General features: G+C 43.0%; 1 protein-coding gene across 3 annotated transcripts; it reads left to right on the top strand.

The window, feature by feature from the left end:
• Positions 1 to 556: 556 nt before the first annotated feature.
• Positions 557 to 17,292, top strand: LOC135915845 (uncharacterized). 3 transcript variants are annotated; one of them, XM_065449037.1, is made up of 6 exons: positions 557 to 775; positions 2,633 to 3,479; positions 4,331 to 4,399; positions 14,184 to 14,249; positions 16,121 to 16,210; positions 17,187 to 17,292. In XM_065449037.1, the coding sequence occupies exons 1-6, from the start codon at positions 564 to 566 to the stop codon at positions 17,268 to 17,270; spliced, it is 1,368 nt and encodes a 455-aa protein (XP_065305109.1). In that variant the 5' UTR covers positions 557 to 563; the 3' UTR covers positions 17,271 to 17,292. The 3 variants fall into 3 exon arrangements, with proteins under 3 accessions (XP_065305109.1, XP_065305110.1, XP_065305111.1); XM_065449038.1 differs by lacking the exons at positions 14,184 to 14,249; positions 16,121 to 16,210; positions 17,187 to 17,292 and adding exons at positions 5,168 to 5,257; positions 7,146 to 7,284; XM_065449039.1 differs by lacking the exons at positions 557 to 775; positions 2,633 to 3,479; positions 4,331 to 4,399 and adding exons at positions 10,295 to 11,338; positions 12,197 to 12,860.
• The last annotated feature ends 7,077 nt before the right edge of the window (positions 17,293 to 24,369 follow it).

Raw genomic sequence — 24,369 nt, 5'->3', positions numbered from 1 at the left:
TAAGAGTGCGCTGCTCTTGCCAATCGAGCTACCGCGGCACAGTTTTCCCATCCACTTTCTGAGGCATTTATGTTTCACTCCTAGAACTAACCAAGGGAGTGTTAGCCAGCGCCACCACACACCAACCTTGGCGGCTGATGTGGAGCATCCTTTCTGCCGCAGGGTACAGTTACACTGCACTCTGCGAAGGCTGGTCCACCAGCCGAAAACTTTAAGTAAGCACGTCTTACTCCCAAAAGCTTCGTCATTTCTTTCTTGCATATGTTTCGTCGGGTCCTGCGTGCTGAACTTTGAAGACCCCCCTCCCCATGTATATATATATATATATTTATATATATATATATATATATATATAAAACGAAAGACGGGAAACCCAAGGGCTCAATTTCTTTAATCATGAACCACACACCTCTGAGTGTGTTCAGCTCTCCTTGAGGGTTTTGACAACGTTTTCGATGTAGAATAGAAAAACCTTCCTGCGGAAATGTCACCGCTTCATTATGGCGGTGTGAATAAAGCTTCATTCTTAATATTTCATTCACAGGTTCGCCATGAGCGCTAACATGCACGGCTCGTCACCTCGCGTCACGCGATCGAAACGTGCTTATACCGTGGACGTTGTGCCCGTCCAAGGCGACATGCAGGGCTTCTACAAAGCGGAAAAACACAAGCGATCTCCGTACAGCAACATGCTTCGAAGCTTCGCTCTCCAAGCCCGGGCATGTCGCCTCTGTGGCTGCCTGTTCATCAAGGACCTCCTCGCAAAGCCGCCGAGGTATGATCGAGATATTCTTTTGTTGCACTCGTTTAATAGCTTGCCCCCAGCTCAACCTCTTCACCTACACTGAAAACCGCGTTTGATTGCTGGTTCATCACATTTTATTTCCGTTTCTTAGCGTAACGCTCATCGAACAGCGAGGTAGGACTTTCACCAGAGTTCTTTTCTTCTTTATTTAGTCCTACCACTTTGTGAACACTGTCTCAAATCCCGGAAATACTGTGGTAGCTGTTTATGGGGCGTGAAAGTTCGGACTCGGGACTAGACAGCGAGAACATCAACCTAATCACCACTTACCGGTTGCGAAAAATTGCTCGAAATCGTTTATCCCACAAAAGAAGTGATGATTGAAAGCACTGCCTGCTTGGCTTTGCTCACAGTATGCTCCGACGCCTTAGATTTTGTTGCGTATTCTACGTGGTGTTTTAACGCGACAGCCTTAACCCTTTCAGATGCCACTTTATCCCATTGATTGAAAAGTTGCTTTCACCACATCTCTTGCGCCTTCAGAATCGTCGAAAGTGTGCAGCTGCAGAAAATATTAAGAATTTTCAATTGTTTAGCGAATTTTGTCAAGTTTACAAAATTTCGACTCCATGCGAAAGCTCACTACAGAAACACAAAATATGCGAACATGTACTATTTCATGTTTTGAAAAGCTTAAAAAGCACTTATCCAGCCACTTGAAAAGTATGCCTGGTGCATGACTTTGTAAAAAGACAATGAAAGAAGTGAGCCCGCTACATACAACATATTTACACAGAGTAAAAACACCCAGCCGTCTACCTTCCCACTCATTTTGCTAAAACATTCTGCACGTTATTCAAAATTGCAGCACAGTTCCAATAATATGTGTTTCAAGATGTATGAAACACATTTTAAGTACCATTACTTTCATCAGTGCTTTTGCTATTGATGCACTCTCCTGCTGTGCACAATTGTGTAGACAGCGTCTGAAAGGGTTAAGGACCCCGAGTCGTAAGAAATTCGGCGTCTGCGTCCCGCGTCCGGCGTCGGATATCGCTCCAGTAAAGAAAATTATTTCCAACCTGATTCCGAACCACGCATACCCAAGCACTCTTCTACCACCAAAGTTTCTCATACCTTGTCTTTCATTCTTTACAAAGTTATTCCTCGGAGTTTTGAGAACGGCAGCCCAGAAACAAACGTAATGAAAAAGGAAACACCGACAGCGCATATCTTTTATGTTAGTTCCTTTCAGACTGAAATAATAAAAGTGCGAAACAATAACAGCCGATCGACCCGCGCAAGAGGCCGCGTTTCAACTAGACAGCTTGCCTTCGTGCATAGCGTTCGCCGCCAGGGTTTCCCGGGAAATGTTACGATTACATAAGCTTCAGCTGTTCGGAAGCATGAAAAGCAGTGAATGGTCTTTGAATGGCTATCACGTTCCACTCTTAAAGGCGAAGCTCAAGCCTCCTCCGAAGTTTACTGTGTTCTCTACCATTGCGCAAATTTGTGGACATTTTTTTAAAGCGAAGTTTACTCCTGAGCGAAAAATTCACAGACAATCAAATTGCGCGCCTATCCCAGCCTGGACCATGGTTTACTCTGCTTCCAAAAGAGGTCACTATATTTCGGCTGCGGAGAAGTGAAAAAGAAAGCTTGAAAGTTTTTTTCCTTTTTCTTTCCTACAAGGCTTGCACACTGTTCGTGAACCGCTCTGTCCGGTAAAAAAACCACGAAGTGGGGAGTTCTGCGAATGGCATGACTGAAGGGCTGTGGTCACTAACAGCATCATTTAGAACACAGAAAGGTTTAGGGCACTTCAATAAAACTCTAAATTCCGAGAGTAGGGTAGTTCCCTTCTGAACGCCGCACTTCTGGCTGCAGGTCGCCGAGAATTGTCTGGCTTCACTGGTACACGCTGTACGCCGCGGCCTGCTTCTTCTTCTACGTCTGGTTCGAGATCGACGTTGTGACGCGGAACGCGATTGAACTCAGCGACACGCACAGATTCTTCACCAAATCTCTGCTCGTCCTGCTGCATGTAGTGGTCATCGTCAAGGCGTGCAGCAACTTCCTCACCATGCTGCTGGGATGCCGCAAGATTCTCGACTTCTTTGCCATGGCGGGCAGCTTCGAGAGGGACGTGGACATCCCGTCTTGCAAGTGCTGCGCCCAGAGGCACTTCCTCTGGCACGACGTCGCCGGTTTCCTTACCCTAGTCGTCTACTTCGTCAGTTACACCGTGGCGCTGTTTCACCAGGAGCAGAAGGTGGACGCCGACGGCGAAAAGTGGGCGATCCGCGAGATCGTGGACAGGGTCTGTAGCCTATTCGCGGCCATCCTGTTCTTCACCTACGACAGCGTCAACTTCATCGCCCTGCGACACTCGGCTGAGGTGCTGGTCGGTTACGTGACGCACCTTAGGGAACGCATGGAGGACTACGTGGGAGACAGGGCGTTCCCCTGCGAGATGGAGGCGGCCAAGGAGGTGCAGGCGATGCGACTGCACCTTTGCACTGTACTGGAACTGAAGAACTGCGTCAACGGCATATGGCAGAGGTCGGTGGTCGTGTCCAGCGTCGGCCTCTTGCTGGTCACGTGCATCTCGCTGTACACCATAATCACCGAGGGGCTGCAGAGGACTGAGCTGTGGATCGCCATCGGCTACTCGGCTTTCAATTCGTACGAGTTCCTCATGTTGGCGCAAGTGAGCCAGTCCTTGTCTAACGCTGTGAGTACTCGCTACGGCTCCGTTAGATCGTGTGTATATACTACATTTCCAGTATTTGAAGGGGATATGTCGCATGACATGTTTCAGGCATTTTAGCACTATAATCGACATGATATTCATTTTAACGATTATCATCACTAAGAACGACAGCCACTACCACTATCGGTACCCTCCAGCACTACGATGTTGTAATGTACGTTGCCAGGACGCAAAAAAAATGTGTTGTGTCCTGTCAATCAAAAATAGCACAGGGACATAATTGATTTCAAGTCGATTTTTATTACTTATTTGTATCTAAATGTGAAATTCTTTTTAAATAGACCTTTGTTAGATACCAAAGCAGCATCTCCTTGCATGAGGACAATGTAACTGTCTCGTCCTACTTGATAGAGTAAGAGCATTTGTTATAGTGATTGCTATAGTAGAGAGTCGTTATAGTATAGCTTATTTTTAGCGAGAACATCCTAGTTGGTTGCCACTTTAATGATGTATTCTAGATTTTTCCGTGCCGATACAGTTAGGATAACGTGTTTCACAGCGGCTTTCTTTTTTTGTATGCGTTGACACAAAGGTGCTGACTAACCTAGAGTAAATTTTTATCAGAGCTGTTGGCAAGAGCAATAAATCACTTTCATGCAGTTTCGCATTGATGCAACCTCACCGCTGCAAGTGAAATTAATACTAAGCATTTGGGATTCCATATTGAAAATAATCGGATGAAGCAATGTGAAATTAAATTACAACGTGTCTCAGTACGTTACGGCAAGAAACAACGCGGCATGTGCCGCACTGATAACAGAAGCGTAATACATTCAGTAGGGTGATTTACTACTGGCAATAACTTTCCACAGTTCCAAGAAATCAAGAATTCGTGCCGAAGAACTCTGACTATGGAGCGCACAATCAGCTACAGCCAGCAGGTGGGCAAGTTTTCCGGAATATGTCAAGCTTACTTGAAGTGTGAAAGCTGATTTCGGTGATCTGAATTATCATATACAAAAGAAAGTGTCCGTGAAATACAAGTTTATAGGTTACACATTTTTATTTCAATATCATCTCATTATCACATCAGCCTATTTACTTCTGCATGAAGGATTTACAATATTGCACTTCCGTTTTACTTGCGTTTTATAAGAACGCCATTTAACCTGACTACAGGGAATAAGTTTGGGCACGTTGGTGAATTGAGTGATTTCTTCAAATGTTAGATTAGGAAACGAAGAGATGACGTCATGAATGCAGTAGAAGTGCTTGTTTCCGCACTCCTGCGAATGCCGGACCGAGAATGGTGCTGCCGAATTTGCGTCATCTATTTGATGGGAATGGCCTCCGCCTAAGTGAGCCTGTTTTCGCTAAATAGTTACTCACCTATTAAGAGTGTTGGTGGAGGAAAAAAAACAGTCTGCGCAACAAGAAAAAGAACAGTAGGTGTCCTATGCCTAATAGCACAAAATTAAGTGTTCTTTGTCGAACAGGATCTTTAACGCGATCGAAACCTCAAAAGCAGGCGCCTATATATGGATCACACCATGCACTGACAAACAATGACGAATGTTGCAGCGTAGATCCGGCTTTTCCATTGATTTTTTCCCGGGTGTTTGATTTTCAGTTTGGCATTGTATTGCGCGTGTCACATTGCACGAATTGCGTCTGCCGCCACTATCAGCCAGAAACTAACGTCTGTGCAGGTGCAGTATTTACACAACAGCATAAACCCAGAAGACATCAGTCTGAATGGGAGCGACTTCTTCAAGATCAACCTGGCTCTGCTCGTTTCCGTAAGTGCTCGTAAACTGTCGATCAAATCAAATGAATCTAATTATCAGCGCTGGCATGTAGTCCCTGTGGCACACGCCATTTACTGCATTTTGGAACTTACCGATAAAATGTCCATCACCTTGTGGACGCTTATGCCCCGTACACGTTCAACGAGCAGTAGTTCAGTCGTCACTTTAATTCTGTAATTGCCTATCGCTCACAGAAAACTGTGCCGACAAATGAGTGTTCCACAGTAAAGGAAGGTTACGAGGTGTGTGTTTATTTATATGAAGCAAAGCGGCACTCATTCTAGTGCCACTAGCTTTGCTAGGTCCTGATAACATGGCTCCTAATACGCTGCATTCGTGAGCAACCGTCGACTACGCTGCGTTTGAAATACTTAATGAAGTACTACTCAGTCCATTAGTCAAGGCACGACAGTGCATTTGTACGTGTTTGGGTTGGCACGTTCCTTTTGTATGCGTACTATGCACATGGCTTTGTTGTGTCGACCGTCTAGACTCCCCCACGTGGATTTTTATTGGTAACATTTACTAGTGACGGAACAGGGGCATTACTCTGCCTCGTTGTCATGGCTGTTCCATTACTAAAAAAATAAAGAACCAATTGCCTTGAATATTTGTCCTATGCAACGGATCTTGGAGCGGTTCGTCAAAGAATTCTAGGCGGTGCATGCAATGGCACACTTTTCCATAAGGTAAGAAAATATAAAGACATACTATTCTCTCAGTAATGTGGTTTCGCATATGGTTCTTTCTTTTTTGTTTCACGTCTGACCCACTTCGCCTTTGAAGCGTTAGGACATGCGAAACTCAATTCCGAACTGTATGAGCCAAGCTGCTAACCTAGCCATTAGGCGTTAGAGGAACAGGGTGAAAATGGAGAAGTAGGACATCGGCATACCAACCGGTGGTTATAAACACGGGCATTGAGCCAGGATGACGGGCGATATCTATTATGCAGGTGATGTCAGAAATGCTTACGGTTTACCAAGCACGCATGCACTTATATGTATGTATATATATATATATATATATATATATATATATATATATATATATATATATATATATATATATATATATATATATATATATATATATATATACATATCCATGTTACACATGTACAGAAAGCTATTCAAAATCAGACGAAGAATGGGCCAGAGAAAGATGGAAACGAAGTCATATCTTGTCTTCGTCAAAACTTGGTTGAAATGTAGGTCATCTTAGCGGGGACGAAGAGAAGTGGCTTTGTCGAAATGTTGGCGCCGGTTTAAGGCTTTCCTGGCTAGCTAAGCGTTGCTCGCGTGTAGATGAAGGGTCATTAAGTGACGAAGAGGCAAGAACAAGCTAGCCCCGAATCGCTAACGCATTCCCCAGAAAGCGGTCAATTTAACCTGTATGAAGTAGTAGCTGTGGCATTTCACTACTAAGCCTGATGGCTTGGCATCGAAACCCAGCTGCGGCGGTACGCATATTGGGGGTGTAGTACAAAAATATGTTCATGTACCATGCATTGACTGAACGTTCAAGAACCACAGCTGATCAAAATTAATGCGTAGTCACTCACTACGGCATGCCTACTAATCGAATAGCGGTTTCAATACGTAAAACCCCAGGATATAATGTTCTTCATCTATTAAGTTACGTCAATTTATGTATGGAACAACCTGTAATGTTGCGAGTCAACATGAAAATTAGCAGATTGAAGTAGAGAGAATCGTCAATATTTCTTAAACGTTAACAATTATTCGAAACATGGATTTGCACTTTGACCAAAGCAAGTATACCTTATTCATGCTGACAATGCAAATACACGAGCGATTTTTTTTTACTCGTGTACAAGATCCTGGTGCTGCCTTACACTATCGCGTTTCCTGCGCAGATGGCCGGCTCAATCATAACGTACACGGTGATTCTGGTGCAAACAAGTCCAGATCTTGAGGCTACAACCACTTGCGGACCTGACACCACAACTGTGACTACCGCGCTTTCCACCTGAACAATCAGACAAATAAAAAGAATAAAATCAACATCAACATGCTTTGAGCGTCTACTGCGGAGGTGTTACAATTCTGGCCACACCTAAGAAGAAAGCTTTTAGCCAAACTAATGGAACAAATGTGGAACGTTCTAAAAGACGTCTCCGCGACATGACGCCAATTCACGTCGACATGAACAAAACTAAGAAACGAACCTAGCTGTACTTTACCAGTTTGTGTGTGCGAAACAATAAAAAACACAAAGTAGATAGCTGAAAGAGCTTAAGGAAACGTGTCTACCTCATTCTGTGAGCCAGATGACCAGGCCGTCGAGTTTCGAAGCCTTCTGCTCAGCCGCCATTATGTTTTGGCAGCAAAATAAGCGCATCATTTTTTACTTTCATACTTAATTAGCTAAGCTGTCTTTTTTGCTGGCTTCGTCAGAACTGGAAGAAGACTTAATATGGGAACTGTCTCCTTAGCTGCCCATTAAGCCGTCAATGGCGAGAGAGAGAGAGAAAGAGAAACAAGAGGCGAAAGGCAGAGAGGTTAACCAGATCGAGTGTCCGGTTGGCTACTATGCACAGGGAGACAGGGTAATGGCAGAAAAGATGAGAAAACAAGAGAAGATAAGAAATCAGAAGCGAGTATTGGAACACAGCATACTTTTGAGAACGAAAAGTAGTTTATCAGCAGTATTGTTTAAATATAAGTTGTACTGACCACAAAACGAACGGTAAGCAATGACTTAATATTCTGTTTCAATTACGAACTATGGGCGATCTCCCGTCCTGGGTACGTGTCTTATGTTGACGATGACAACTACCACAACAAGCTTATACGGCTTGTTCTCAAAGACACATTTAAAACTGTCGGCTTCTGCAGATTCGCTGTAGTGGGTAAGGTTCATAAAAGCCTGCTGATGTTCAGAGCCATATAGGCTTGTTGTTGCTGTTTCGAGGCAACAACACCAAGCCTATGTGGCTCTGAACTTACAGCAACATCAACAGGCTTTTATGACGCTGACAAGTATAGCGAATCGGCAGAAGCTGACAGCTTTAAAAGTATTGTGAATAATATTTCAACAAAAATAACACCTGCAATTAATATATATGCGTGCAATGTGCTTCTAATGAGACATGAAAACTATGGCCGACGTTGAATGAACCTTAAGATGAAGAATGAAAAAAGAGATGAAAAAAAAAAACGGAAATAACAAATAAAATGGTAGAGAACAAATTTTCCACTGCGATGCACAAAACGTCGTCCTCGTCTGCAACTGTGGTGCCTGCTGTCGCCTCTGAAATACATGTACGCAGGCACTTACCATTTCGGAGCCTGCTTGGTGAGAAAGCACCGCACAAATTTCCGCGTCCAAAAGCTGTGCGACAGCTAAGCCATTAGCGTGTCCGACTTTCATCTGCGCTATGTTCCAGGAGTATTTGTTGAGCTGAGGATGAAGTGGTTGCCTAAGGACGTCAACACGAGTAATGATGACAGAAAGGCGGTGTGGGATAAAGGAGGGACGGACATGCCAAACCCAGGTTGGTGTCATTTAACGTACGTGATTTCGCATTGTTCCGATGAATGGTGTTGTGAACCGATGAACGGCGTAATTAGGGTGTCTGTGCGGCGAACCAGTTCATCGCTCAGTTTGGAAGGGATCGACGACAATGCAAGCTAAAAGCAGCACAAAGGAGAAAATGCTTAGCTCAGAAATTTGTAGGACCATAGCTTAGACAAAGCGCGATCAATAAGACACGCACATTTATGCTATGCTACGTGTGTTTATATTTGCAGGTATGTTGTGCCACACCAAATGGCTGAAGTTTACGGCCTATCGAACCAGAAAGGTCCCAACGACCTCAGGCAAGATTGCTGCTTTGTTTGGGAAACGCTCATTTCCGCCGCGTCCCTTTGCCGAGAATGAGGATCAATACGGTGCACAGGTTTCCGGTTGTCTTATATCTATAGTTGACGGGTCGTAAGCCACTTAGGAGGCCGAGATTGTCTTGATGACGGCGGGAATAAGAAGGACACCAAAGAGAAGTTAATTTCCGTTCTGCTAAATAGTTCGCGCATGCGAGTTTCGCAGCTACCGTTACGACATGGATGTGAGGTGCACTTCACATCAATAGCGTACTCAGGCGCACCGGACTCACGGAATGTCACGTGTTACACTATGAGGGTGACTGCGAATCGCGTGTGAACAAACAGACAAGTACTTTGTGCCTTATACACGGCTACATGCAAAACACACCCTCACGTGAAGCTGCTTTCTGAGAAAACGAGCAAAGGCCATCGTGAAACGAAAATGACGCATTTCGTGGTTTCATGAACCCTTGATTTCTGGGTTACTCATAGGGATAATAGGTTTACGGCTGTCTGTGATAGTGTCGATGTTGCGAAAAATGAATATATATATAAAATTCCGATCCGTTAAATGGCGACAACTTGACAAGAAGAAAAAAAATATTCTCTTCAGCAAGTCAACTCGTTGAGTTGAGAGATCAGGTTCTACAAACTCATAAATAGTGCTTCAGCATGGCATCACGTAATTCCGTCCTGTAGAACAATAACAACAACAATCGTAGCAACAAAACCCACCAGCAAAAAGCAGGCCGACTCGTTTTGTGAGCAACCTCTTTTGTCATTGGCGAGGTATTTTTATTTCAGTAGCTTTAATTTTTTTTGCGTCAATTTCACTCTATATTCCCATACAACATAAAGCCCAGACGCATGCAAAGTCTTGTGTGATTATTATTTTTATTTTAGTAAGTGAAAAAATGGCGTCCCCTTCGCGCTTACCATAGCATTAATTTTTTTTAAAAGTCTGCGTATCGAACAAGCGCTAAGTGTTTTTTTAATGCCCATTTTGAACAGCTATGCCGCAATCTCAGGGCGGATATTAAATGCCGCTGCTTGAGCGTGCCGTGCTGCGCACAACGAAATCTTTCATTCGGACGTTTGTTCCCACTCTACCCTGCGTTTAGAATATGCATGCACGTCAACAACACTGATACAGCAGGACGCTACATTTTGTTCTTATCGACACCGCTCTGGTCGGCAATCAGAAAACGAAGTTCTTCTACAGAGCAAAACCCAAGACATAAAAAAGAAGAGTTCGTGACAATCTGAGGAACAGGCTTCACTTCTTAGCTCTTGTTCTTTTGAGCGAAGTGTCTCGCGTTGAAGCATTAAAGCATCTGGTCCCTGCCGATGTTATGCTAGTGAAGGGGTCAACAGCACGGAAAAATACCAACTACACTACAAGCCTTCGCTTCTTTCGCGGTTGAAGTGTCTTGCCTTCTAAGTATCATGCATCCTACGAACGTCATCCCTGTTATTACGCGTGAAGCATTTCATGCTGTCGAACGCCTGACACAAGCTGCCCGTATCATATCAACGTGCCCCGTCTTCCTCTACGGCACGCGGCATGATGCATGCGCCACCAATCCAACAACGTGTAGTGTCTTCTGTTGTATGTAACTAAGCCGCCCACAACTCTCCGACGTGCCCCTGTTTTTTTCTTTTTTCGGAGCCTCGTATCATCCAAGGTCCTTCAATCTCACTAATCGGTCGTACACTTCATCAGATAACTTGGGTGTTCTAAATTTTACCAGCTCACGAAGTGGCCTCCGCCGCTGCCCTGCAAACCTCAACTGTGGCATAAATGAACAAAACCAGGTCGTCACTGACACAGCCACCCACAGGACACACGCGTGAGAGGTCTAATCATGCCTAATGACATATTTAATTACAGCAAATCCTCGACCAATCCTAATCGTAGCATGCTTATACGTAAGCACAAGCCACCCAGCTGCTCTTCGCTAATGGCTCGTAGCTTCAGGCTACATGCCCGACTGTGTCAGTTGTGCGGTTGCTTCTTCGTTCGGGACATCTTCAGGGGCGTGCACCACCAAGCACGGATGGTTCGTTGGAAAAGTTTGTACGCCCTCTACAGCTGCGGATGCGTCTCCTTGCTGGCATTGCTGGGGTACGAAGAGCTCGCTGCTTGGACTGACGAATGGTCGGGACATCAAGAACATCTCGAGATTGTCATTCGCATCACTCTTCACGCCATGCTTTTCCTCAGGTAAGTATACCTTATCGCGAAACAAAAAGAACAACCAAAGGCCAGTCGGCAATTGTCAGCAGTGGGAAACTTCTCTAAATACGTTTTTGCGTTAATTTGTATGCGTGATACAAAAACGTAGGAGTTATCTATAGAAACTTCTTTTTCTGCAATTCACAAGGCCCTAAAGCGTGTGCTTTGCCGCGGGAGCTAACGTACATGTAGTTGTGCGTTAAGAAGACTGCAACTCATTGTCTTCATTTGTAAGAACTTGCATAAATTTCAGATTTTTGTTTTGCTTTATGATCTTTATATGTTTCGGCCATGGTCGTCTTCATTAGGTATTACTCTCAGCTTCCCACTTCCATGAAACTAAAAGAAATATCGAATCTACACCAGACTCTATGGTGTAAGAGCTGCGAGTTATCGTGGGGAGCGTAAACATATTATCCCAGGCCGTCCAGGCAAGAAACCGAGGAGACATTCATGAGCTGAAGTGACTCATTATGCTTCGCTAATCCGCAGTATTTCTTCACCTCATGTTTCCACCTTAAATGTCACCAAAATCTTGTTAAAGGCGCGCTACGCGGCAACATCCATTGTTGTTTACAAAAAAACATCAATTTCTTTCTGTTTTTTTTTCTGAACCACGGAAATGTCATAAAGAGCTCTGAATGGCTGCCAGTACAGTTATTTGACATCGCCACACTTGTACTGTCACCGGAGACTGCGCGTGCAGAACAAATGATTAACGAAAAGTATTAACAATCACTTGAACTGTTTTCTTAATTTGTTTCGGTTCACTTAATCGTGAAAGTGCCAGATACGTTTTTATTCCATTTAGTCCATCATTTAGTAAACACCATCCATTACATGCAGGATTATCGTGAACTACCTGTGCATGCTGTTGGGCTCTTCCAAGCTGGCGTCATTCTACCAGCGGGCTTCTGCCTATGAAACGAGGGCCAAGATAACGTCTTGCGAGTGCTGTGCTACCATGGACATCTTCTGGTGTGACTTGCGAAGATGTTTCGTCTGCATACTCTACTCCATAGCAATAGGACTGACAGAGCCTCGAGGATCAAACGGACCAGCCAATCCCCTGACGGAAACCTTCTACTGGTTTCAAATTTTGCTCGCCACGCTTTTCTGGCTAGTCTACGACAGTATGTACGCCGTCGCCTTGAAGTCGTCCGGTCAAGTCCTCTGCCGATACATCGACCAAGAAGTGGAAGCTTTAAGGGTTTTCGAGGGTTACCACTGCATTGGTTTCGACCACCGCGCCGACATGGCCAGACGAGCTGAAGAAGTCAGACTTAACGTCTTTACGGTGCTCCAGTTGAAACGCGAAATCAACGCTATATGGATGTGGTCGCTCATCGTTACGAGCGTGTACGTCCTGTTACTACCCTGCATCTGCATACACGAAGTCTGTTATTCATCGTATGCTGCCGAACAGCGCTACGGCTTGGCCCTGTACGCCGTGTACATTGCCTATGACTTCGCCACACTCACCCACGCGAGCCAGTCACTGATAAACAGAGTAAGCGTTAGCAGTGTCTTTTACGGGACTGTGCTTCTATTCGCAGCTGAAATCCCACCTAACACACCGCACATTACCGTCGCAAAACTAACATGCCTTCAAAAAGTTCTTGATCGTTTTTAGTGAAATGGGTTTGGTCATTGACAAAAAAATTGCACTTTTCTAAACCTGGCTCACATCCTTGTGTTGTTGTCGTGTATAATTATTAACAAAGCGCTTAACATGCTTATGTCACTACTACGGTACAAGCGTGCCGTGTATAGAAAAGGCTCAGCTGCTCGCAGTGTATCGCCACATGCGGACATTGCTTACCTCAAGCTGTAGCGAAATTGTACGCTCAGTTCTTTATTGGTTATTGTGTTCTGTTCGAATAAAAAAAGAAGCTCTCTGCTAACAAATGTTGTCATCTCAGGAAGAAGGATTGCGTCCAATGTGAAGGAGGAGTTCCCGCCTGCTAAAAACAACATCGTAGGTTAGAGGAGCTGTTCAGAGCAAAGGGGATTCCCGCGTGAAGTTGGCTAAATGTCGAAAATCACACTTGATAATGAGCAGAGATTTGGTCTCGGACGGCTGTGGTCTCTCGAACAAATCCCTTCTACAGAAAAAAAAAACGGAGTTGCAATCACCTGCTGCTTCGAGTGTATAACTTTTTTCCATTCCTTTCGGTCGCCTCGAGTACACTGAAATTCTTTTGCATTTCGCGAACGAGGAATAAACACTATTATAGGCCTTTGCTTCTCAAACACTTACTCCACTTCTCCTTGCTCAATAAACGTTTTTGTTCAAGAACTGTAAATTGTAAATTAGAAAGTGTAAAATATAAATTTGTAAAGTGTAAACCATAAAATGTAAGTTTAAAGCCGAACTAATGATACAGAACCCGTTAATATTAATTGTACTATGATCCGTGGCACTTCAAGCTTCTTGCTAATTGAAGAATGTTCTATTCAGCGACAAAAATAAGCAACGTTAAAAACGTCGTACTGTTTCAAGAATACAGTAAACGTGTTTTTAGCCTTCTACCATTCACGAAGAAAGTTCAAGAACTAAAATGAAAATTCGGGCACCCTGATTTTCATAATCGCTAAATCGTCTGTGCGTTGCAAGAGGTACGAATGCAGAAACATGACGCCCAGCATTGGGTGGCTTCGCTTTGTAGTCGTCTCTTGTTGAAAGTGTTGTGATTTACCATTAGTTAAAGAGCTATTACTTTATCAAACCATATAAAATCTCAGGATCTCCTGGCGTTATATCACGATCATTACATTACACAACAATGTGCATGTGCATATGTGCATACTACGTTATCTTGCTTTCTTTTAGGCTAAAGAGTTGAAGAATGTTTGCAGGAGAGCTCGAAGTTTTGGAAATGCTGCCTTAGGATATCAGGTGGGTAACATACAAGTGACAACTATCCGGGAAACATATTGTGGTTCTGCCGAGCAAACTAAAAGCACGCCTTGGACTTATTAACTAGTGGTAGTTACAAATGACGCTTCTAGCTTGAATTAAACAGTGCTGCAGCACATGCTAAATCACATTCATGCTTACTCCACTGTCGGATGAGAAAGCCGATAAGGGATTATTGGTATCGATTGCCACGTAAATAAATCATGCGCATAACGTCAGAACAAGTTAAAAGGAAAGCGTAAAGACAGTGGCAAGACACTGTGCGTTTCTGGACTACTTCTCTCGCTATAGAAGGCTCCAATTGTGCTCTGATGAACAGGCAATCTGTCAGATAAACGCAATGAAAGCGAAGAATATTAAGAAGAAAACACAAAGGCGAAATCCATTGGCTATATTCTATACTCTATTTCAGCAATGTATGGTGCGGAACACGTTAACCCTTTACCTGGCAGCTCAACAATATTGTTGACCTTACAAAAGTAACTGCAAAGATCACAGAAAACAAACTATTAGTCTGTGCCTTTCTATTTAGTTTGTTTACCTGCTCAACAGTGATAATCAGAAAAATGTCGACCGTCACCAGCAGCAGATGTTTTGGCGACAAAACTCGATGACCTCGTCGATATCATCGTAACGGACATGGCGATCTTATCGTTAATGCTAATAGTTTTTCTTTGTTCAAGAAAGCTTAGTTTCCCCCTTTGAGGTGGATCTCAAGAACTCATATCTCCTTGTCAAAGCAAGTACCAAATACTAGTTCTGAACCGTATATTAGTCTCTAATCAGCTGGTCAACAATATTTTCGATCAGCTGTATGTCACCTAGTTTTCAGAGAAACCCTTTTATATTTCATTTGGTATGTGTTTGAACAGTATCAAGAAGAAATAAACCACTAAAAACATTCTAGATCAGGCCTTTCTCGCCAGTTAAAGTGTTAAAGTAGGTAAACCTAAATCTGAATAAAGTAAATCTAAAGTAAATCAAAAGCGAACGTATATATAAAAACGTATAATCAAGAACGAATATTTGATGGTTCTGAACAAAATGTAATTTAAAGGAGCCGTATGCAGAAAGATCCCTTCTTATACTTCGACATCTTCTGCCACGTGATGGCGACCATATCCAGGCGTTCCGTGAAACACATTGCTGCACCAGTGCATTTAAATGCATGTTATTCTCATATTTCATTTCTCTTTGGAACAATCTGCCTGAAATGGTTACTGATTGCGGTTTTGAGGGCACGGAACGTGCATGCTTTTCCCAGTACACCTTTGCTGTTCAATATTTTTATTGTTTTTCCTTAGCTTTGTACTTGTTGTATTTGGTGGTCCGTTCAATTTGGTGCCACTCTCCATGTTACTTCTGCGCTAATGCCTTGTTGGCGCTGAAGGAAGCGTTAATAAATAAATACATTGCTGAATAACTAACTGCACAAAAAAATAGTAAAGATTCTAAATTTGTGCCTATTTTAAGATCTCTGCTAAGCAGACTGGACGTTCTATACATTTAGTAAAACGAATAATCAGAAACCTTATCGGTAAATCTTAACTGGAGACTGGCATTTTTCGTGTAGGTATAATGTCCGCCTGTTCAGGGAGTCCACCAAACTGACCGAAGCAAGCTGCAGCCGTCATGCATTTCTTGAAAAATCTTCTCAGACTACTTCAGTCGCACAGTGTACCAAAAACACTGTAGTCTTCGCAAATTTCAATCGCATATGTCTTTTTCTTGCGTTCCAACGTTGCCAACGTCTAATTGTTCGTAGAAGTGGTGGTTTAGCGAATAATCAGCGCGATCGTGATGACTTTGATAACTTGGCGAAAAGAAATGTGATCTTGCTTATCTCGCAGATTCAACTCCTCTATGACACCATCAATCCCGAGGATATGGCTTTTGAAGGCGCCGACTTTTTTCGGCTCAAGGTGTCCCTATTAGTTTCGGTAAGCAACAGATTGCTTCGACATTTCGCTGACGACGCGAAATTTTTGCTTGCCGAATAGCGCGGCATGCAGCGAAGGAGAGAGATTTTAATGTTGTAAAGATTGTCAAATCAGCTTTAAGGACGTGTTTCTTACTTGCAACTCCACACGGAGGGGAAGCAAGAAATGCATAGACCTCTTCTGTATGATGTCTCTTACAAAAGTTTATGTTGAGGGATGAAGAAAGTAACGTATGATGTCACATCACGTGTGGTAACAATCGTTCTGGCTCACAGAAAGCAGCCAGAATTATGTACTCGGCACCGAGTACTTTCACTTGCCTTTTAGTCACATGCATGTGACTGTTTGAAACCAGAAAGTAGCTGTGAGTATGTCCTTGACGGCGTGAGCGTAGTCTGTACTGAGAAATACACAGGCCTTTTACGAAGTATCCATTATACCCGCTGCAGTTGTCAATAAACACTGCTGGTTCACCGACTGAACGATGCAGAATGGATGAAATTAATTCGTGAAGCTGATTGGACACAATGGTGTCGGGAGGTTCGCGAAAAATATACTGTGTTTTGTTTTTTGGATAGCTCAATATAATGCCGTTGGCGGCAAGCAAGTTAGTCATGGTACATACAGCAGGTTTGAAGCCGCTGCAGCTTGTGTAAAGCTGTATGTGCTTGATTACGTGCGTTATTCCGTTAATGCTTCACTTCGACAAGCACAGCCTGCTATTAAATAATCTCGTAGACCTAATGATAATTCAGGTGAGTATATGGCTAAATCATATGAAAAAAAGTAATTTATATATTACTCTTGACCAGCATATACGAGAAGAATGGCAAACGTTTTGTTGTATTATGCTGGCGATGAGAAATATTCGTTCTGATTGAAGTTTCAGGGTATCGATTCAATAGAAAAAAAAGGTAACCTTCAGAATATAAGACACTCAAGTGAGTACAATTTTTTTCCTGTTTTGTTGTTCCAGATGACGGCCTCCGTGATAACGTATGCTGTAATACTCCGACAGACAAGTCAAGGTATCAACAGGTCGCGTGACGCTGTTGTATGACACTTCTTTAAATAAAAGCGACAACATACAGTGAGGGAGAATTGATGACAACTCAATGTAGCGCTAATTCTTGACTGCCTAGCAACATATCTGCACGCGTGTAAAAAATATTTGAGTTTGGTTGTGGTGTTTCAGCAGTATTTCGTCTTCGTGAATATGAAAATTCGGAACTTGTTTTATGCGTTCGGAAAGCTCGCGTCAGATTCCGAGGCTTCATGAGTTCGATTATGTAATAATGAAATGGACCGGTTTCAAATTTAGAGTCATCAAAAGATGTACAAGGGGTCTGTACTTTATTAAAAGAAAGAATACAATAAAAGATGAAGAAACTAAGTAAAGTAACTTTAATACTAATCTTACTTCAGTAAATGAAATACTACAAGTAGCAAGCCAGTCGATGTCATAAGAGCTCGAAGGGTGCTATGCCTAGTAGAGAACAGACAGCCTCACCAAGTTCAAATAAAAATGAAACACAAGAATCATGTACAATAATACAACTGGAAAATACCATGGTAACATATTCTATGAAACAAGTCATCGTCACAACCATAACGTTGACCTAACGCCAAAAATACAGGTAAGAAACCAAAACGCAGGCTGAACTGGCAGGTAATTAGGAAGAAATGGTGATTAAGCAGTACAATTGCAGAAATCTGCTGAATAATTCAAGCATTGTTCAAATTCAAATCAGCTGCTGCTTCTACCAATCTCAATCATTCATGCACGCACTTCATTTTAAGTCGAAGACAAAATGTAGTGTTTAACGTTCCAAGGAATGAAGTGCTCAAGGTCATACGAATCATTTCATGAATTGAATTTAATTATGGGGTTTTACGTGCCTAAACCACTTTCTGATTATGAGGCACGCCGTAGTGGAGGACTCCGGAAATTTCGACCATTTGGAGTTTTTTAACGTGCACCTAAATCTAAGTACATGGTGTTTTCGCATTTCGCCCCCATCGAAATGCGGCCGTCGTGGCCGAGATTCGATCCCGCGACCTCGTGCTCAGCAGCCCAACACCATAGCCATCGAGCAACCACGTTGGGTGATCATTTCATGGTGCAGGCTTGTTCGCTGTTACGGGCAAAATTTTACAAGAACCTACTACGTAGAACTACGATCAATATACAGGATGTTTTAGTGAACACTTAAAAAAATTTAAAGGTTGCTTGTGCCAGATAAAAGAATTCTAGTTAATTGACTGGCCTACTCGAAGAGGCGGGCATTACTTGCACAAAAAGCTAAAACGCATGATCGACTAAATAACAAAAATTTGACAATTTAGTTTTTACTAATTACCGTATGACCCATATTTCAATTTACAAGTTCTAGTCATGGAGAATTCGCAGGGCGGACCCACTCGGAACGAATTCTCAGGATGACACCAGTTTCGATATATTAATGCGCAAACATTGCGGAGAAATGCATTGGCGTTCTGGTTACTTTCTTAAGAAATTTCGCAGTGTAAAGAGCACAAGGAGGTGAAAGAGAAAACAAACAGCCATTTAGCGCCTGTGTGCGTCTGTTTTCTCTTCAACGTCCTTGTTTTATTTGCACCACAGGAAAAAAGTGCGAAATGTTACACCAACAAGCCCAAATATCTACACTGAGGAATCTTGTTTCTTAAAAACATGCATTGAAGCACAACAGTGATGGAGTTGCGCTAAAGCAAGACAAGAACATGTCACAGGCAACTGTTAAAATTGTTTTGAAAGTGTTTCCTTAACACTTGGTATATAGCATACCCACCAGCGCAAAGCAGACACATGCGATGTACCCGCCATCCCGGGAGAGCGGATGGAAATTAAGCATGCATTGCATTCGAATGACGACAAAGGGAAGGCGCTGAGTTTTTGCTCGCGCACATGAAAATTTCACGGCAGGCTAGCCATAAGCAACTTCACTCTAGAAGGACAAAAGTAAGTAAGCACTGTGAAATAGGCAAGAACTTCTTTGCTAAAGAAAATTGTGTTGGGCAGAACTCATCGCCTAGTGTCTGTGCTTCTGAAAGCGATTAAGCACACACTTCTACTAGATAGCACGTACGTTTTCATTCGCTGTCACCTTTTCTCATTCTCCTGCTACTTCCGATCGACGTATCGAGCCACGGAATTGATAAGGTTGACCACTTCTTTGTGAATGGGCAATGTTATTTCGCAAGCGAGTACAAATGGCAGACGTGTTTCTTATCGATTGGGCCTGCGCACACTTACGGCCAATGCCAATGGCCTTCGCCTTTAGACTGGTACATTGCGCGACGTTTCTCATAAAGAAGCAATTTTTCATGTCGCAGTGCCATGATGAACGTTCGACATGCAGCACACAGATGTACAGTTTGCCTCAACCACTTATCCAATAAAGGCGAGTGGTTTAATATGGTGGGAGAATCACCTTGACTTAGGATTACAGCATTAGCACGAAAATAGATCATATGCATGCTAGCACTGAGATTTTGGCTGTGCCAAAGCCCGATATTGTAATATGGTCGCATGGGAGCATGTGTAAACAAATTTGTCAGCTGGATTAATTGACACTTTTTGACAAAAAGAAAATTTGGTTTTGTGATAAAGTTATACAATGAATCACAAATGCACAGCACTGGTTAACAACAATATGCTTTATTTTCGAAAGCAGCCCATAGATGGTGCCTGCTACGTCAGGAGCTAAGCCGATAACATAAATTAAGTAGCTGAAGATATGTTCGTTGGTCTCGTCATAATCACAAAATCCTACTCACAGCCTTTTCAATTCTATTGATTGGAACACAGCGGGTTGCACACGTATTTAATCTGCAGTAGTGATTCAGGGCTTCTTTTTGACCAGAAAAATGGCGCAGGACGAGACGTTGTTACTTGGTTGTTGAAGTCGGGCTTACACTTTCACTTGTTTGCACAAGAATGACAGTGTAGGTGATCACGGAACCTGCGAGCTGGAAAAAAAAAGCCACGGGTACTATGCGAACTATGGGTTGAAGCTGGCGGAACTATATCCAGATGAAAAGAGTGTCCAAACACCTTTTGTAACATTTGTTTCACCTGATTGCTGACACATATTTTCTCAGTCATGTTTACTTGTCATTACGCATGTTCTTGCTGTAATAATTGCAAGCTAATGTTATCAGAGAAATTGATCTGAGAGCAAATAACTAATTAGTTTCCGCCAGCGAGTATCTTCGTTACCCCTAATTGACGGAAGCTAGCAATGCTCATGGATAATAGATATCAATATTATATAAAGACAGCTACCACAATTTTCAAGAACTGATGTTTCTGAAAAGGTGTAGCATCTTGTTTACAAATGCATGTGTGCATTCATAAGAAAACACTTCTTCGGTGCAAGCGTCAAATATAAAATTGATTCTAGAAAGACACTCTGGTAAGAGGGCTATAGCCATGCATAAGAAATGAGCTTTCAAGCAAGTGTTTTATTGATGTCGTTCTGACGTTGCACGAACTTATTCGTGCAAGTGACAGAACTTTCTTACGTAACATTTCGGTTCATGCTCGACTCACGTTTGGGACTGGTGTCCCGCTCAGCAACGAAAAATACTTCTTACTTAGAAATACGGGCTGTCGCTTACCGACACAATCAATGGCAGATTTAGCGTGAAAAAGTCAGCTCCAGATATTGCCATCTCCTTGGGTTTTATGGTATCTCGTAGATAACATATCTGTAACACAATATGAATGACCACGCAACGAGCGATTGCTTCGCAGGTATGCTCTTTACCATAAAAGAAGTCAAAACAAACACTACGCACCTGATTAAAGTAGTCCCCTTTCTGAAAGCACATTTGTGCGCCCTGAAGAGTCTGTCGCACGCTTAGCATCTGAAAAAGCATGAAGTTACATGTATTTACTCTGCCGCAACACGCGACCTAGGCCTAAATCACGTATCACGGATATCTGGTGGAGCATTTCGGCATTGTGAAATACATCTTTTGAGATTTAGCGGCTACGTACACGTACCCCTACCCCCCCCCCAAAAAAAAGAAAGAAACGAACATTCCAGGACCCTCTGTGAGCAGGGCTACCATGTTGACTTATTTATTAAAATACGTAGCCGCGCCTCGTTCTTCGTTTCAAGTACACAAGTGTTTGCGTAGCGCGGGATTTACTCAACTACCTACATTAGCGACCAGCGTGGTGCTGATGGAAGTTGTTCCGAAAGATCACCTGCGCCCCCACACGAAGAGGCACACGCACATACATTAAAAACTAAACGCAAGGACAAAGTTGGAATTTGGGATTAGCACAACAAATTAATCAACAAAGACATGCTGTTCCTCGTCAGTATCTATATGCTTTTCAAACTTTCAAGGCTTTCCTATATGTGAAAAAAGTGGCACAATAAGCGTGAGAACGTCGGAGGGAAGATACTTTGATAGCCAAGATTACTCACTTCGTTCTCCATCTACTGACTCAATCCGGCGATGTCCAGGATGTCCAGGACGGATAAAACACAATATAATATGCCGAGCAGAGTCTGAAGAGTTGAGAAACCCTCGACAAATGCCGTGTATATGCATACGCACGTTAGGAGCAGGATGACTGCTCCGGAAACCATGATGCACATTTGCCAGATGCTGTTGAGCTGTCTCTTAAGCAGCGCTACAACACATATGGCCATCCTGATCTCTTCGACTTTCATAGCTCGATTCACGAAGAGCGCACCATCGCCTCCGTCGATCAAGCACCGAAGAGCCTGGTGCTGGTGCCGAATGTACAACAGCAGGACTTCCAGACAAGGTCTCAGGACAATGAAGTCCACCATTTGGTACACGTAGAATATGGCGTTACCGGTGACGCAGGCTACCTTCAGAATGACGCCTGGAGCACCTCTATACTGCAGGTAGTCGATGAAGTCGCAAACGAGGTAGCTGCAAATGGCCACATTTCCAACAAATGCAAGACACTGCAGAAGCCGTCTGAAGTAGCAGCTTGGGGTTTGCCTGGAGCGATCCGGAGGTACGAAATTTACCGAGGTCTCGTACCTCGCCGATTCCTTGAAGAAATCGAAGAGGTAACGTGACTTTCGGGCCATACAGAGGACATTGAGCACTACGTTGAAGCTGACGACAGTGAAAACGATAATGTAGAGCCACTTCGTCAAAACTTGGACATCTGTCAAGAACATTAGAGCCACGTGATGAAAGTACAAGGCTTGAATCAACGCGAAAAGAATAAAACAGGTGAGCGAGTAAAAGAAGTAGCAAACTTTCCGAACTACATTTCTCTTATCTACGCCAGTTGCTTGAAGTTTGTGGAAAAGCATAAGCCCAGAAACTACCAAGATCCAGCAATATGGTTTGAAGTGTCGCATCATTAAGGACATCATGGCCCGTTCATCCGATTCACGCTATACTTCTGAGAACTCTGAATGTCGCAGGAATGGTTTAGTTTGCATTCCGCGCAGGCAGTTCTGCTACCAGGACCACTGCAACAAAGAAAGCGACAAAGATATGGCAGGTCTAAACATCCGCTCTAAACATGTCAAGTCTTGATGAAGCTTATCGGGTGACCCCTTTTGTTAATTTCAAATAAAGGGGCACTCAAACGCAATACTAAATAAGTTTAGAGTAGGGCAACATTGTTCAACAAAAACGCATTTGTTTATCTTTCAGAGAATCATTGAGCTTTACTTTGGAAAATAATGACCGATTTTCTTTTGAATTTTTAGGTCAGAAAGTCACACCAGTTTGTCAGTATAACGTCATGAATGTCAAAATGTTTTTGAGTATGGGGACTACCTTGTTAGAGGAAAACTTTTTTAAACTTGATTTGCAGTGATTCATCACTGCAAATCCAGTTTTCACTGCAGAAACTCACTGCAGTGATTTTCTGCAGTGTAAATTATAAACTGCCTGTGCCTCAAACAGGCAGGGCAATATAAGTATACAAAGTGTCGGTGCCTCTCAACCTGATATGAGACTGTGAATTGGGTACTGGATGATACTTCATTCGTGGCGTCACTCTTACTTGCTCGTTGGGGCAGTTAAGGCAGGATATTCTAAACGGTGTTCGAATGATTTTATTTTGTCTTGTTATAAGTGTAATCGAGGAAATTATCCTGGTATCGATAGAATGCTTTAAAGCAGTACAGATGATAGTTTCGCCATGTCTATTTTTGCGTTGAGTCATGGTCTGACTTCTGTAAGTAACAAAAGTAATGCGAAGCTCCAAAGCTTTCTAGAAACACACAGAGGATGATCCGCCATGATATCGCGACAATGTCCATGACGCCAGATCCGATGTCGCTCAAATAGTTTAGTATCAAATTTGGGCTAGCCTCAATTTGTTTCCGAGATTTGTGCTTGTGAAACGTGGTTCATTTATGTGCGAGAACCATCAGGAAGAGTTTCCGAAAATTCAAAATACTCTCAGTGTTTCTTTGACAGCCTTAACGGATTTGTGAAAGATAAAAATTGTCATTTATCAAAGAGTCACCCGCTACCACAAAGAAAGGTAACACCTGTATTACAGAAAACTTCATAAAAGCAGAAAAAAGAATTTGTTCTATTGTCTGGGCACCGAAACTGTGACAGATGTCATTCCGGGGTGGTAAATCGTAGCATGTTGCGCTTACGTTTCGAGTTGGCGGGTGACTCAGCCTCGCTTTTGCAATCTCCTGCTGCGCTAAGATGGTAGAGCGACTGCCTCGGGAAGCTTTTAGTCCCTGCTTCGATACGCAGATCAGTTCGAATTTCTCTTCAGTTCTGAAACTTTCTGAATGGCCGGCAGACGAGTATTTGTGTTACTGTCAGATTTATGAATATTTTCCTCTTTCAATGGCCGAGGAGGTGGCTGTAAGGGATTGTCTGGTAGCCATTCCTCACTAAGCCAAACTGACAGAATAAAGTTGGTTCCTCCTCCTCTTCTTTCTTGAAACTTTCTCAACCTTGCAAGTTCCCTCAAAACTGATTTGCAAACTGATTTTTTTCAGTAGCCATTTAACACAAAAATCTTTTACTGGTCATACTGCTTTACGATGATAATGTGCTTCATTTACTTCATGCATAGATGCCCTTCACAGGACCTTACTGACTTGAGTCCATTGCCATCTTTAATGCGTACATCAACTTCCTTAGTGCACGTTCCT

The sequence above is a fragment of the Dermacentor albipictus genome, chromosome 10 (assembly GCF_038994185.2).
Source record: "Dermacentor albipictus isolate Rhodes 1998 colony chromosome 10, USDA_Dalb.pri_finalv2, whole genome shotgun sequence".
NCBI classification, from domain to species: domain Eukaryota; kingdom Metazoa; phylum Arthropoda; class Arachnida; order Ixodida; family Ixodidae; genus Dermacentor; species Dermacentor albipictus.
This window is presented reverse-complemented; position numbering and strand designations above follow the sequence as displayed.